This window comes from Anthonomus grandis, chromosome 10 (genome assembly GCF_022605725.1).
Source record: "Anthonomus grandis grandis chromosome 10, icAntGran1.3, whole genome shotgun sequence".
Classification (NCBI taxonomy): domain Eukaryota; kingdom Metazoa; phylum Arthropoda; class Insecta; order Coleoptera; family Curculionidae; genus Anthonomus; species Anthonomus grandis.
In genome coordinates, this window is record NC_065555.1 from 7,078,844 (window position 1) to 7,095,209 (window position 16,366).

General features: G+C 30.1%; 2 protein-coding genes across 2 annotated transcripts; one reads left to right on the plus strand and one right to left on the minus strand.

The window, feature by feature from the left end:
- Positions 1-1,726: 1,726 nt before the first annotated feature.
- Positions 1,727-7,450, plus strand: LOC126741307 (2-oxo-4-hydroxy-4-carboxy-5-ureidoimidazoline decarboxylase-like). Its single transcript, XM_050447700.1, has 2 exons — positions 1,727-2,096; positions 6,628-7,450. Exons 1-2 carry the CDS (start codon positions 1,907-1,909, stop codon positions 6,960-6,962), a joined length of 525 nt encoding a protein of 174 aa, XP_050303657.1. The 5' UTR covers positions 1,727-1,906; the 3' UTR covers positions 6,963-7,450.
- Positions 7,451-7,531: 81 nt separating this feature from the next.
- LOC126741306 (vacuolar protein-sorting-associated protein 36) lies at positions 7,532-12,735 on the minus strand. The gene is made up of 4 exons (XM_050447699.1): positions 12,027-12,735; positions 9,015-9,237; positions 8,564-8,721; positions 7,532-7,941 (listed from the first exon to the last, which is right to left on the minus strand). The coding sequence occupies exons 1-4, from the start codon at positions 12,654-12,656 to the stop codon at positions 7,771-7,773; spliced, it is 1,182 nt and encodes a 393-aa protein (XP_050303656.1). The 5' UTR covers positions 12,657-12,735; the 3' UTR covers positions 7,532-7,770.
- Between the last annotated feature and the right edge of the window lie 3,631 nt (positions 12,736-16,366).

Here is a 16,366-nt window from a genome sequence, read left to right on the forward strand (position 1 = left end):
CCACCAAAAATTATAAAATGTATGTAAACAGAGGTTACAGGATGTAATTCACTGCATTAAATCGTATTTAGACTGATTTTGAGCCACTGAAGTCTCAGGATCTAAGATAACATTTTGTGGACGTCATTTTCTAGTCTCTTAAATTTTTCGACTAAATACGACCAGGCGTTTCCAAAATATTAACAAAAAACCATCTTAAACACATGCACTTAAACACGTACTGTATATGAAATTTTTGTCTTATTTCTAGCTAGACAGATGTAAATGGTAAAATATTAAATAATAATTTCGGGTCATCATGCTTCCTAAAATCACTTAACTATTTTATTTTAAGAAAAAGTTCTCGAAGCTATCAGTTTTGCGATTTTTACCAGAATTCTTCTCAAAATATATATAAAATATATTACTTACATTCCAACCAAATGGCTTATTTTGATCAAACTCTATCAAAAGCATCATCACCTTTGCATCTGGGTGCATTGTTGGTACAATCTACCGGAATTTAGAGAACTTATTAAATCTGATATGCTTTTTCTTTCCACGCAAATTTTTAGAGTTAAAACAATGGGGTTAAAATATGCAAAACTTACAGTTATTGTTACAGGCTCGATTTCGATTCCTCTCTTATGAATAGGCGACGGCCAATCACTCCTAAATTCTCTCATATCCACAATCACAAGTCTCTTGACGGATTCTTCTTGTTGACCTTACAGCATTACGTGAGGAGCATACTTAGAGCATTCAATCATATTTTTCCCACTCTTTGAGTGTTGTTCTGTTAATAACTTCAAAAGCTTATATTTAAGCAACTATAAGATCAAATTCATGTGCGGTTAAAATATATACAGGGTGAAAATTATGTGTAGTAGTTTCTTATTTATTAAATTAAAAAACACAGGGGAAATGTTACAAAATATTTCCATTGTTATCAAGGTAACAATAAAGTCTATTTTCAAACTCCTCACATAGATTTGTAAAACTAGAACTAACGTAAGTGAAATGCCGCATCTTTTTGAAAATGTAATGAATTTTTTCATATACATTATTTTGTTTTTCCCTCCCTATAACCTACAAAAAGTGGTTTTTCAGTTATAACCATTGTGAGTTTTCAAATTGTCGGCTTGTATATAAGTATAATAGTATAAAATACATCATTGCTGCGTCTTGAAAATATTTTAATCTTCTAATATAATTTCAGTCTCCTTTTTTTAACGTACAGACTGAAATGTGTATTAGTCTGACTGATCAAGTCTTTCTTAGCGGGTTTTCTTAAAACGCAACAATACAAACTTCTGGGTAACTTTTTAAAAACACTAACTTAATTTAAGTAAATGATTAAATAAAATATTATGGTTTAAATAGGTAAACATCATATAACAAACCATATGAACGATGGAGGATTCATGTGTTAATTTAACAATGCCACAATTTTCTCAAGAACTAAATAAGCCTTAATAAGAACTACGGAACAATACGCAAAAAAAACGAATAACAAAATGTTAATATCTCTTGTAATTTAGGCCTTTTGCAAATTAATTCCTATAATCTTTAAAAGGTATTGGGTTTACTGACCTACCCACTGATAAATATGCATATACCATAATAAATGATCGTCATATCTGAGAGATTATATAGATAGTGATAAACAATCATAAATACTACCTAAGATACATTTTTGAAGCCTGCAGGTATAAAATTCAATAATTTGTTTACATTAAGAGAAAAATACATCATTTTAAAAATATTGTCGTAATTATTTTAAAAGTAGCTTGGGTTATTTCTTTGATAACCTTTGTATAAAACCAGCGTGTTTGGCACGCTATACTTCAGTGTTTATAACAACTTGGTGGACATCAATATTGAATGCGAGTAAATTTCTAACGAATAAACGAATACATTAAACATTATGTGGGCACAATATCTGTCGATTCCAGAAGTAAATAATTTAGAAAGTGAACGTTTTATTAAAATATTCGGCAATATAGTGGAGCATTGTTTGGCAGCCGGAATTGGCATTTTAAAAAATAGGCCATTTGGAGATGTTGAAGATGTGGTTAAAGCAATATTTCAATATTTAGATGGGCTTAAATTAAGTGGTAAGTTTCATTTAAAATAATAATTTTAAAAATGTATTAGAATATAAATTATAAATACTAATATGTACACTAAGTCTATACTTCCTAGAATAGACCTCATTAGCTACTAAGCAACGTTACCAAAGTTCTACCGCCAATGCTAGATTATATGTTATATGTTAAGGAAATGTTTCTGGTATGTTTTTTTTTAAGTTAATTAATCATACATTCAGAAATCTTACCGTTATGCTATATAGGCGTGGTTTGCTATCTTAAATCTGAATTATACATTATTGCTATCATATCTGCAGAATAAATCTCTTCCCAATATTATAAATATACGAAAATGTGGTCTGTAAATAAGAATATATGTATATTTCAGAGCTTTATTAACATAAGCCAGTAAAGTCCTGAAATTCCCTAGAATAAATGTCAAACATTCAGTGAATGTTCCGAATGGAATTGTATTAGGAGCATGATTAAACTGTAGTAAAAAATAACCTAATTTTTAATAACGTAAAGGGTATAAGCATAGTAGGTTTTTCGTCTCTAGAATTAATTTTTAAATAACAAAATATTCTTAAACCTTTTCGACCTTATTACATAATGCATAAAGTAGTACATAAAGCGTTTTTGTGTAAATAGGAGTTCAATTTCCTACTCAAGAACTACTCTATAAGAACTTGTGCTTTTGATTATAACTTTATAATTAAAATTACTGTCATTAGTGATTCGACTTGCTAAAACTCACCGCTATAAAATAGAAGGAGAACAGTCAAAATTTAACACAAATTTATCATAAATTTTTCTATATAAAGCTCTATTCCGATTAATTTAATCCTAGTTTAATCATAAGGTTGACTTCAAAAAATAATTTAAATAATTCATACAATTACTTTAAAACATGTTTCTTTTGATATCTATATAATATTTGTTTATGAATTATAAAATGAATAAAACCAAGAAAACCTCATCATGATCAAACATCGAGAAAAAGTCCTATGAATTCGCAATATCCTGTCGCAAATTAATACATCAACATGCTTTTCTAAAATGCCTCAATGGCCTGGTAGATCTTTTGGTACTAATACATAGTTCCATGCACAAATAAAATTATTGTATTTAAAGTATTACGCCTGTTAATAAATATCTTCTTTGATATAATGTATTGCTGCTTTTTTTCTTTGTTCCAGTGAAGAAAAGCACAAAGTGAAATTAATATAGATGTCCGGTAAAATATATTCCACATAACTACCAATCTACTTATCAGTTTTTGCTATCTATGGAGGCTAGTTGTTCTCAATCTTATTAATAAAATTTCATTTGAACACAAAGTGTAAGAAATATTCTGGAAATGTGTTTTCCTTATGTAATAAAAAACATTGAACAAGTTAAAGGCACACATATAACTACAGTTTTGTTTTAATATTCAAATTTAAAAATAAACAGTTAATTCATCATCAATTATTGCAGGAAATATGAATCGGCCTCCAATATACTAAAACTTTCCAGGCTACAAAAAAAATATATATATAAGGTCATAAAACAAGTAAGATTGACTTAATTATGTTAGTGAATAAAAAAAGACAAAGATGTATGTACGGAGATGACCCCATTAGATAATCCCTCAGAAACAACCGTTCTTGTGACAATGAATCCGATTGGGTATTATCACTTGCAGAACAAGTAAAGTTCGATTTTACACATGGTAATTAAAAACTAAAAAATTATTTGCTTTGTTACAGTGATCTAAATGATCACAATATGAAATTATTATTTTACTCAATATGGTTTGACAGCAAGAATCAATACATAAAAAACGTTAAATTTTCTAAATCATTGAAAACTTCATCTATTTAAGTAAACTGCGAATAGATTTGAAGGCATTCTTTGCAATATATATCGTTAAGTCGTTAGCATTATTCATGATTTATGAATTAGGTCGAAAACCTGTTACTGTAAGTTGCAAAAGCGCATTGAGGTCTTTTTAAAAAAAAATATAATCAAGAAATCCATCCACGGTATTTAAAAAAAATTAACTAAGCGTTGTATATGTACATATATACAACGAATGGATCTAAGAAAAAATTGCATAAGACATGTTGAATTAATTTAAATAATATTCATAAATAAAAACCCTCAGAACGTTCTGGCCAAAAATGCATACAAAACTTTAAGAAAAAGAATTGACACACTGATTAAAAGAACAAAAATGTCAAAATAAAAAAATATAATTGGCAAATAATAAATTAAGCAACAAATGAACGTAAAAACAAAGCTGCAATAATATCAAAAATTTTAATCGAAGTTGACATATACGCAAGTACCTATATAGCTAAAAATATTTATATAAATGACAAATTAAATTTAAAATAAAGTTGCCAACTCAATATTTCTAAAGCCAGTTACAAAAAAAAACAATTAACTTAAAAATCAATGCAAGACTTGGTTTATGACAAAATTAAAACTAAAGTTATACTGAACTAAACAAAAATTAAATTTAAACTTATACAATATATCGCACATGTTTACAAATGTTTTTTTTTACATTTTTAAAAAAGCATTCAAGGAATTTGAACTATCACCCTATAGCCGGTAATATTGCGAAAGTCTCTGAAAAGGGTCAAAAAATTAGGACAATCAGGTCATTTAAAAAAAATATAAAATTAGGAGATTCAATTTAGTTTTTCTCTCAGTTATAGCCTATGTTATAGCCGCGACTAGCAGAACAGCAAATTATAATATTCAATTTGCTTACACTTAATACCTTTAAAACAAAATAAATTGTCTTTTAAATTAGCAATTAAAGTACACGATATAAAATACCTAGATCTACAAATCGATTGCAGTTTGCAATTAAACCTGTAAAAAGTTTAAACTACAATTTGTAGATTAAACTGAGAAGTCTAATCTACACATTTAAACCATTAAAAATATTAAAATAATTTCACAACTTTAAGATAATGCTCTAATATCTATTAAGCTCGGGTAGAGTTCTAATATGGGGTGGAGTATAAAGTACATTTATGAACTAAGAACTTTTTAAAAATCGTTCACAGTAAACCTATAAGGCTTTGCACAAAAGGTTATTTAAAGTCACTTTACTACTGGATTTTGATTCACTATAGGTATAATCAATCAGCTATTAAATACATACCCAAAAAGAATCTTAAAATTAACACTTTAAGTCTAAAAGCAACTTAAAAAGCCTATAAATACTACTTTCATAAAATTTATCGATTCTATTGGAATTAAATTGTAAAATTTATTACCACAATAAATAAAAAGTAATAAATTTAACAAAAAGGCTGTAATTTACTTCTGTGGTAACAAAAACACTTATAAAGCTATACAAACAGATTAATATGTCCTTTAATGCGTTTTTTAAAATGTAATTCTAAATTTCTTATTTTTATCAATGACTTGGCCTTTTTACGAATCAGTAAGCATCGTTTTGTTTGCTGACTTACTACCGAAGTTAACATCCTTCATATATTGATGACATGGACTTTCAGACCTCCGAAAACAACCTTCTTCAGTGGTTTTTGGCCAATAGTCTTTCCCTTAACACTTCAAAAACTCAAAGACTTAACTTTACCTTAAGACATAATACCAATTCTTTAAAATTGTGCAAAGGAGGCTAAATTTCTTGGTGTCTACCTCGATTTACTACTTCGGGATTAACATGAGAACAGCATTTCGTTAAGCTTTCAAAAACACTGTCCAGTCAGCTATTTTTATTTAGAACTTTGCAAACCCTCGTTACAGCTTACCATAGCAATTTTCACTCTCATCTAACTTATGCTATTTTGTCATGGAGCCATTCTTGCCATATAAACAAGGCGTTTGAGCGGCAGAGAAAATGCATTCATATCCTGACTGGACTGGTATCGTGAAGATTGCAGGCAATCATTTAAAAGGCTTAAAATCTTGACACTATACCATCTATTTACATTCTACAGTGCATGTCCATAAAAACTCATGAACACTTCCACAACTATCCAACTAGAAACTGTAGAGATCTTGTGCCAGGTTTTAACTGACTTGAAAGGTCCAGAAACGGAACCAAGTATTTAGCCACAAAGTCTTCTAATTGTATTCCAACAGGTATTAAAGCTCCTGACCTATTATATTTCAAAGGGCAAGTAAAAAACTACCTTTTAATTAATGCCTTCTATTCATTTGAGGAGTACTTTCAATCAAGTTTTAACTTTGTTTTGTAATGTCTGTACACATAAGTGCTCGTAATTGCAGTTTTATAATTTTTGAATGTAATAATTTTATACTTTTATTTTAGTTTTAGTACATATACCTTATAAAAATAAATTAGAAATTAAATGGTAACTACTATAAGAGGTGTTTTTTTTTTGAAGTATTATTTTTAATTTTGTTTGCTGGCATATAGCATTGGATAGTGTAGTTATAAGAAATTTTATTATCAATTATAATATTAAGGCTCAAAATCTAAAGGAATAAAGAAACCTTACGTGCGTTGTTATATTATACAAAACTATATTTTGAAAATAATTTAAGATATTATATTTACTTACAGAAAAAGAAAAAATTCTTCAATTATATCCGGATAGCGTAAGCAAACTGGCAGGTTTCAGCAACTCTATGCTCGAGTTCAATACACACCAAAAGATAGTCAACGCAGCTCCAACCAACATCCGTTTCGAAGACAAAAAAAGACTAAAACAGCTGAGCAAAAACTATAAGGAAAAATTTGGATTTCCATTTATCTTGTGTTCCAAAGATGAGAATATCGACAATATATGCGAAACAATCGAATCGAGGATGCTAAATGATAAAAACACCGAGATTGAAGTTGCTTTAGAAGAAGTGAAAAAAATCGCTAAGCTTAGGATTTATGAAATTATTAAATAAACTTTACAATTAATCAATTACACTCATAGAATGTAGCAGTTTCAAAAACTTGTAAAACTGTACTGACTAAAAATAAATCATGTTTGTTCTCATGTAAATTGGTAACAAATATCTGTATTTATGGGTGGTTTGGATGAAAAATTGACAACAATAATTGTGCGTCGAATAATTAAATTTGAAATTTCAAGTTAATTAAAACATACTTGCGAAAAAAATGTCAATATACTGTTTATTCAATTGTCACTACTGTTTATTCAATGTTAATATATTGTTTATTCATTTTCGAAAATACCAAAACCACACCATTTTTATTTAAAATAAAACTGTGCCTTTTTATTCACATTAATGGATTCATCATTTTATGTTGTTTTACATAATGCATTTTTTGCACATAATTTTAATGCCACTTGTAGAAAAATATTGTAATAATTATTTCTTGGTGGGTTGACTAAAAATAAAGAATATACTTGTAAATATTTTTTAAATAAGCTGTTATCTTTAATGTTCCTCATATACCTAAGACTGCTTTTTATATACTGTTTTTTGTATTCATTGTAAATAAATTCACATTATTATTTAAATATTATTATATTAATAATGATTTTCTTAAACTATATTATGTACAGATAATTTCAGGTATTATATTACAATTCTTATCACGTAAATAAATAAATCGTACTAAACCAAATACATGGTTTTATTGTAATTTAGACTAAATAAAGCACATACGCCATTGTTGTGCTGTTAGCAATAACATCTAACTAAAGTATATCATTGCATAGTTTTAGACCATAAGATATATAACTTATTATTCTCTAGTCAGTAGAAGATTTGGATAAAATCTTAGTCCTTCTATTGAATCGTCCCTACAAATCTTGCCAAATTTTTCTGATGTTAAAAGACGTTCTTTTGCTAACGTAACTGAAATTCCCAGCTTTTGAGACAGTTCTTCTGAGGATAGAGAACCGTTATCTTCAACCTAAAATAAATAATATATAAACAAAAAAGTAACTTGTTATCATGTAAAAGGAGAGAAATTGAATAGAACAAAATCATATGTACAAGGCTTCCCATCTTTGTATGTATTTTGAGGTTTCTCGCTTATGAAAAGAGACAGAGAGATGCTGTTTTCGTCACACCGTGCTACTTTTTAATGAAACTTAAAATACACTAATCAAATTTGCCAATAGATTTTGTGCTACAAGGTAATTTTAAAAAAATTTCATTTTCAGTCATCCCCTGTAATAACTGTTATTGTCAGATATATCAAAAACTGATGTGTGTAGATTTTTTTGTGTAGAATCCAGTGGCGTATTAAATCTCTTTTTGAGGTCAGAGTTATCCATCCAGCATTTTATCCCTATTTTCGCTGACTGCCTCTGGGGGTAGGAACGGATCTAGCAATTTCTCTATTTTACTAACTTCTATTATAACTATAGTATTAGATTTCATAACCGGGAATACACAAAGACTAAGTACAGATATGAATAGTAAAATTAAGTGACCCTTGTAACTCCTGGTAATAAACTATTTTTCTTTTTTACGTAACATAATGTATAGAATTGTATGAAATTCACATTGTGTGAAAGTACTACACTTACCAAAATAAATGTAGCTTCTGCAATGCTTTCACTGTCCAAGCTTTTAAGTTGTAAAACCATAACGCCTGAACTAAACTGGTACAACTTCAGGGGCATATTTAGTTCTTCCATTATTTTGCAGGCATTCAAAATATCTTCCGGAGATAACAATACCAGCCCTAGAAGGATATGTTTAAAAAATTATAGATCTAAACAAATTGTAAAAAAAATATAAAAATCTAGTTTATCTGACTAAGCAAAAGGAAGCTGACCAAGAGTAAATTTTATACTAGAGTCTTTGGTAATGTAATTTAAAAAAACTATTAATAATAAATGATAACAAACATATTAATAAATTCAGATTTTAATGTTAAATGAATTTAATTAAATATTGAAAATTTATTATAGGCGAAATATTTGTCAATGTCAGAATGAACATTAATTTACAAACATAAAATTTAAAAATGCATACCTCTTGCTCTATTTATCCTACAATATACGTCCGTCATTCCTATCATCCCACCCATTTCTTCAATATGAGTAACTAAAAAATCGCATATTTCCTTTGCTAGACCTTTATAATATTGACTATTTGATTTATATGAATCTCTTGTAACTGGATCATCTATACCCAAACTCAGAAGATATGATTTAAATCTTACTGTCTCATCTTCTGTTATATCCCCTTGTCTCTCCTAAAAATAAATTTAAATGCATGTATCCACAAATTTTAGTTTTCAAAAAAGAATGTACTTGGAATTTATGAAATGAAAAAATGCTTAATGTTTTAAAATTGTATATACAGAGAGGTTGCATATAAAGAAGTTACATTTAAATGAAAAATTAATCAAAATTCTAATAAAAAAAGTGATTAATGTTAAATAATAATAATAATAGATGGAAGTTGGCTTTCTAAAGTTAAAAGAATGAGATAAGTTTTTATTAAGCTGAAAATTATGGACACGTTGGCCTGAGACAGTAAAATCAATTTCCAGTGCAGGGTGATGCAAATCCTCCAAGACAAAAGGCACGTCACTACGCGAAACAGTACAGGTGAAGTTAGATAAAACAAGATTCAATAGTCTGTTATTATAGTTTAGGATGTGATTACTCTGAACAAGATTAAAAGTGTTAGCAAAATTATTCACAGCAATAGACTTTTGACACTATTATTACATTATGGGTTTAGCTTTGATATTAAAAGTGTAAACTGATCCAGAAATTGCTCGAAAATTACAGATGTGATAGATGGTGAGATGTATAAAACAATCATGTAAAATATCTGTAACCTAATAGTAAATTTACAGCCAACAACATCGATAGAGGGTGCATTACTGTTGCAAAAATCAGACAAACTAATTTTTTCAGACACAATGTTTTTAGAAACTCCACAGAGAATTCCGCTACCACGTGTAGCAATAACGGATTCAAATTTTCGGTCCGACCGGTAAACATCATAAGTCTTTGGAAATATTTCACCACTAGATATCTCTGGCCTCAACCATGTCTCGGTGATGCATATGGTGTGAAATTAATCTTGACATGATGATTAATGCAGTTGAAACTGTTTTGGTCTAAACAACTCGTGAATTTACAGATGATGTACTATTAAATATTGAGATGCAAACAGGTGATATAAGTACAGCAGAAAATCCTAACATGGAAGACATAAAAGATATAGAAGATGCAGAACTTATGAATGACATGAGCAGACTTAATATTAGAATTAAAGGTGATTATAATGCTTTATATATTGATCTTTTATGATATAAATCTTTTCTACAAATACAGATTATCAATATGGAGAAACTAGTTCGGAAAAGCACATTGTGTTGGTATTTTTTCCAAAAACAGAGTGACATTCAATGTTGACGGTTCTATGCAAAGGTTTAAGTAGCAGAAAAAAAAAATCCCAAATCAAGTAATAAATCTTCTTGCATTGTCAAAAAAAAACAAGGGACACTAAAGCCATATTTTAGCGAGTAAGCGTCTTACTGGGTTGCCTTACAATGTCTTACAATGTTTGTTAGCGGTCTCGGGAGACCGCTAACAAACGCTTAAAGCGCCTTATACGGTGACGTCATGACTTGATCGCTCGAATGAGATGTCTTAAAGACACTTAAAGCCGCTTAAAACCGCTTACTCGCTAAAATATGGCTTAAGTCTAGAAAGTAGGAGCAGCAATGAATCAAGTAATTTTGACTCAAATTTTGATGTTGAATTATTGAGTGATATACAAAAGGAGAGTTTTTCAGACCTTGAGCAGAATGATCCTCAGACATAAAAATAAAAAAACCAAAATACTGTCAATTGAATTACAGCAATAATATTGTGTCTACTACAAAATAGCTTGGTATATAGGCAGGATATTAAAAACAGGTGATAATAATGAAATTAAATTCTTAAAACAGGAACTCAATGAATATGTTTGGCCGGCAATTACTGGTATTCAAAATGTTGAAAATAAATATATTTTTTATGGACCTTTAAAATTACTAGGAAATTACCCTTTTAAACTTAAGAGGCAAGAAAAATTAAGCATACATTTAGCATATAAGAAGTTAAAAAAATTGTAATTGTAATTCATTTGTGATCAAAGTTATGCTATACAGGGTGTATCAAGGTTGCTAGTAGGTTTGGTGTATCTAGAAGACTGGAGGTAGGATTTGCTTAAAATATTATCACAGTGGTACCAGGTCTTATTTTATCACCCTAAAATTAACAGCCTTGCAATATTGCCACTTTTCATGAAAAATGGTAACACATTTCACTTTTTTAATAGAACACAACGGATATACTATTTTGTATCATTGAAGGAATGAAAATATTTTAACGTAATAGAACAAAATTTGTTATTATGATTACCAAATTTTAAAAAATCTTACAGCCTTGTGAAAATTAATTATAAAAAAACTTTACAGTCTAACCTTAAATTCTAACCTTTTAAAACATTTATATTAGGTAATAATTAATATGAATAATATATTTCACTTTATTTCAATCTAAAATACCCTTAAATTATCATGCAATCTTGTTACCTAAATTTAAAAAAATTAAAAAATCACATCTTTGATTGCTTTGGAGATATTTGCAGTAAATAGGCATCCTCGACACTATTAACAATAACTGGAACTGCTTGGCAGTCATCAAAATTTATGAAAATGTATTGGCAGTTACTGAAATTCATTGACAGTCTTTGGAATTCATTGGTATTCATGGACAGTTATTGGTATTCTTTGGGAGTCATTGGAATTCCAGAGAATAAACAAGGGTTTGGAATTACATGTACATTTTTTGACAGAGTGACACCTCTACTTTTTATCTTTAATCTATATCAACAAATAAAATGAGCTCATTTTTATTTGGAGCATTAAATGTTTCATGGTAAAGCATTAAATGTTTTCAAGATTCTATCTTTAATAGTAAGGAGGATACTTTGCAATTACGACCAAAATGTGAATGTAAATAATTATATGAAACCTACCTTAATTTTAGTGGAAATAACTCTTGATAATCTAACCATATCCTTTGCTAAACTCATCAATTTATCCAAATCCTGAAATGCTTCAGTAAGACTATCATCTGTAGCCTTCTGTTTTTCTTGTAATCCCCTTTCGATACCTACAATTCCACTTCTTAGTTTAATTTGGGGTCTACTATCTTTTTTATTATTTTCATCTGATTGAGAAATGACTACAAAACTCTCTCGCTTTAGTTGGACACATTTATTTAAAATACCTACTACATCATTACTATAGCCTTCTCTGAACGACAGTTTCACATAATTGTATGTGCTATAAGGGACAGGTTTTTCTGCATCTGGATCAGAATGCTCTGCTAAATACAAAAGGACTTTTCTAGATCTTCTGAAATTAAATGGACCAGGAGTTTCTTCTTCAATATAGACAATGATTTCATGAGTCAATCCGAGACAAGTTTGTCCTTTAGCAATGGCCCCTGGCGGGCCCCACAGTAATCTATGGGTGGTTATTATAAGTTCGCCTCCTTCAAAATGTGTTTTTACGTCTCCGTCGTATAAGCGGACATTATTTTCGCATGCCAGGGTATTTTCGTTCTCCATGAGTACTGGTGTGACATACTTAAACCTATCCATTTTAGCTCCTTCTTAAATATATAAAATATTTCTCAATGTGAAATATCGCCAAAAAAATAAACAAAATCACATTATTTTGACAGACATTGACAAGATTTTTCGCTACAAAGTAAAGGTGCTATTACATGCGATTTGCGACTGGCGCTGCATTTATGCAGCACATACTACGTATTAAACCTACAGCAAAAAATCGGCCGTTCTGATTCAACCGCGGCAAAACGGTTGTAACAGTACAGCGCGGTTCTCACCAGGCGATTTTACTTAACGATTTTTATCGATCAATAAAAATTGAATAAAAATATACTTGTAGACCGTGTATTCGATTTTAGTTGATCAATTTTAGTTGAACCGAAAAAGTTAAATCTGTTTAATAAACTTCCACTAGAAATAAGACATCTTATTTTTCAAAGTTTTATATAATTTTATTTTATTTTAAATTAGTTTCTCGTTTTTATTCATTTAATGTACAGCCTATTGGCTTTGTCTACAACTTCTATGTTTAACTCAAGGACAAGGGTGCCTTGGATTGGGATATTTTCTTTATTATGGCCACATTGTTGGACAGCTACGGTTTTTTGGGGTGAAACAATTATCCATTTTTCTTGTTCCAGCTTCTAGATTTTCAAAGACTTGACCTCGGTTTGAATGGCTCGACAATTTGAGGGATGTTTTGAATACAACATCATTTGTACTTCACATGGCGGATCCTCGGATACGCTCAGAAAACAGTTTTCTTTGCAGAGGTAGATTTCTGTAGCTACCTCTTGACATTTGGCATTGAACAGTACATATGAGTGTTCATTTAGGATAAGGTATTGACTTTGAGGGATAATTATTTGGTAAATGGAATTTAAGGGTACGGGCAAAGGGTAGAGGTGATATAGTACATAATTTTCAAGTTCAACTATAGGTACCTCTATTATAAAGAATATTTTGTTTTCCTTTGTATAACCCTTAATTTCGACAATTTTTTCGAATAGTAAAATGTTCTCTAAAGTTGCCGCAAATCAGTGGCGAAGCGTACGAGTAGACAAGGTAGACACTGTCTACCCAAAATTATACAGTTATTTGTCATTAATTTATCACGTAATTATTTAATGTAATTGTTGAATTAAAATTTAAAAAAAAATAACACAGAAGTGTATTGTAGTATATGTAATTGTAGTCGCTCTCCTTACTATTATTATATAGTATCTAAACGGCTATAATATCTATCTATCTATAATATCTAAGGCGCGCCCCGCCTGACGCTCAATTAAAATAAAAATGCAGGGCTGACACCCAATTAATGTATACGAGCCCCAGGAAGACACATCGATATTTGTCTTCCGAACTTTGAAGCATCTAATCGAACCATTTACGCATCAAGCAGGTGACAGAGGTCCAGCCGCATCAGTCTTCAGCCTATTACGTATGCAAAATTTACTTGCGGGAAAGACATTTGAGCTTTTGTCTATCGAAGTCGACCAGCTGTTTTATTATGCTCTTGAGGGTTATTGTTTATGGACACGCTTGATCTGGTCGGCCGCAATACATCTTCAGTTTTGTATTTTTTAATGATTAGTATTTTTATTTTTGGGTGTATAGAAAATATTTTTTTAGTGGATATTTTAGGGGTTATTTATGAACGATTGTTTGATATTGGCAATTGTATTTTAGTTGTGTTTTTATTTGTCTTTAATTAATTTTAAAATAATGGATATTATGGATTTATAAGTTATGGTTATACCTATGTTGTGTTTTTTTTTTGTAAGTAGTATTTATTTTTATCTATCTATCTTTTTATGCTAGTAGTAATTATTTTTTTCTTTTTTATATCACTATATATTTTTCTCTATGAGTTAATATTTCATGCGCTTTCATTCTCTATTTCATTAAAGTGAATAATATTGAATACACATTTTTTTCTAATTAACAATTTTTATTGTTTGTCTACCCGAAAGAAAAGTTCACGCTTCGCCACTGCCGCAAATGGTAACTTAGTTTTACTTAAGTTAGGGTCAATTAATTTTATTTCATTTAGAAGTTCTTTTGGGTCGATTATAGAGCTGTGAAATATATTTAATTTCGAGAATGTAATCGCTATTTCGATGTTATCCAAGATATCGTATATATTTTGATACGTATTTATCACTTGAGAGACAAGTATTTCACTTAAAAAGAAAGAGTATGTATTTGTATTATTCAAATTCATTTTTTTAACCACTAGTTTTTTTACACGATTTTCTAAAATACGTTGATTATGTGACAAATTTTTGCTTATGCTTTCGAAATGTTCGACAGATTTTTTAGATACGGTTATTTGCTCTTTTATAAACGTTTTTTGCGAATTTTGGTTATTAGAGATTTCCAAAATAGCTTTGTCATATTTTTCAGCATCTTCTTGTGCGAGATTACCAGTTATGGTAGAACCTAAACCGTTAATAAGTCCACGTTTGTTTCGGTTGTTAAATAAGGGATTTAGTTGTTCAATTTGTAAGTTTACTCTAGCACTTAACGAATTGACTAGATTATAGGAGTTTAAAAAGAAGTTATTGTCAAAGAATTTATGAATTGATTCTTTTAGTTTTATAAAAGTCTGTTCTCGGTATTTGGTTTCTTGGATTATGTCACTTACGTCAAAAATTTGTACAAAAGACCAATAGTCTGCTGTGTTTTGGGCATTGCCGAGTTTAAGTGGTAGTAGTCCAGGGTTCTAGTTGAGGTTATGAAATTGGGGAAGGGCTAGTTCTCTTCCAACGAAGGTGAGGATTAGTAAGGTTCTTGCCAAAATTTCCATTTGTCTCTTAGCCTAATTTCCTAAAGGAATCGATTTTTGTATTCCCAGGACCTAAACTATAGCTGTTCTCAATCCGGTGCTAAACAGGTGGTTGCTTCAATTGGATCGCTGCAGGTACTTCCGACGATTCTTGTTCTTTGAAGGTTTCTGCAGGTCTTCTTTTAGCTTCCAGGGATTGTAGCGGTCTTCAAACCGTAGAAACGGACCCAAATATGGCCATTTTTGTCCAGTATTGGAAAGACCGAACTACCGACTGCGCCAGTTAAAGGACAACAACCGGCATTTGCTTTTTTAAAAAACAAATTTATTGAGAACAGGGACTAACTAACTTACAACTAGCTTGATTGATAGATAATGACTACATCGATTACTATATTAATTGTTATTGCTCTTGTCTATTACATTATATTTATGGGTTCTAAAAATGATGACAATACAAACTAAGCTATTTCTAAATAAAGTATGCAGGGTCGGCATAAGGTGGCCGGTTGGGACCCGTAACTCGTATTCTCCTTCAATATATCTTTTTTTCCATGCATCATGGATCCATTTCCGTTTTTTTGCTTGGCTTGCTTCCGCTTCGTCCAAACATATAGCAATTATTGCTAATTCTTCATCGGTGAAACTTGCCATCTTTGCAACAGTTTGGTCACCGACACCGAATACATTCCGTGTGTGTACGAATAGTACAAAACGAATCAGTCAAAAAAGTTCTGTGACGTAACGGTACCGGTTCGGCGCCGGAACTGTGGCGTGACTAATGTGTTTGAATCGACCTTTAAAGTAAAGATGAAATGATACCGTTGGTGAAAATGTTACCAAGACGAGTCGGTGGTGCGACGCGATTAATGTCGCTTTTGCAAAACGCTGATGTAGAAGATGCTTAAAATAACCATCATTTTCATTGCATGAGAACTATTTGAGAAAATTT

What these genes read in the sequence shown, in the direction of transcription:
- LOC126741306 (XM_050447699.1), bottom strand. Translation starts at nt 12,656, where the DNA reads ATGGATAGGTTTAAGTATGTCACACCAGTACTCATGGAGAACGAAAAT. An exon ending in TTATTTCCACTAAAATTAAG is followed by an intron (nt 9,238 to 12,026) that starts GTAGGTTTCATA and finishes ATTTATTTTTAG; the next exon opens with GAGAGACAAGGGGATATAAC. An exon ending in TAGGATAAATAGAGCAAGAG is followed by an intron (nt 8,722 to 9,014) that starts GTATGCATTTTT and finishes ATATCCTTCTAG; the next exon opens with GGCTGGTATTGTTATCTCCG.
- LOC126741307 (XM_050447700.1), top strand. Translation starts at nt 1,907, where the DNA reads ATGTGGGCACAATATCTGTCGATTCCAGAAGTAAATAATTTAGAAAGT. An exon ending in AGATGGGCTTAAATTAAGTG is followed by an intron (nt 2,097 to 6,627) that starts GTAAGTTTCATT and finishes ATTTACTTACAG; the next exon opens with AAAAAGAAAAAATTCTTCAA.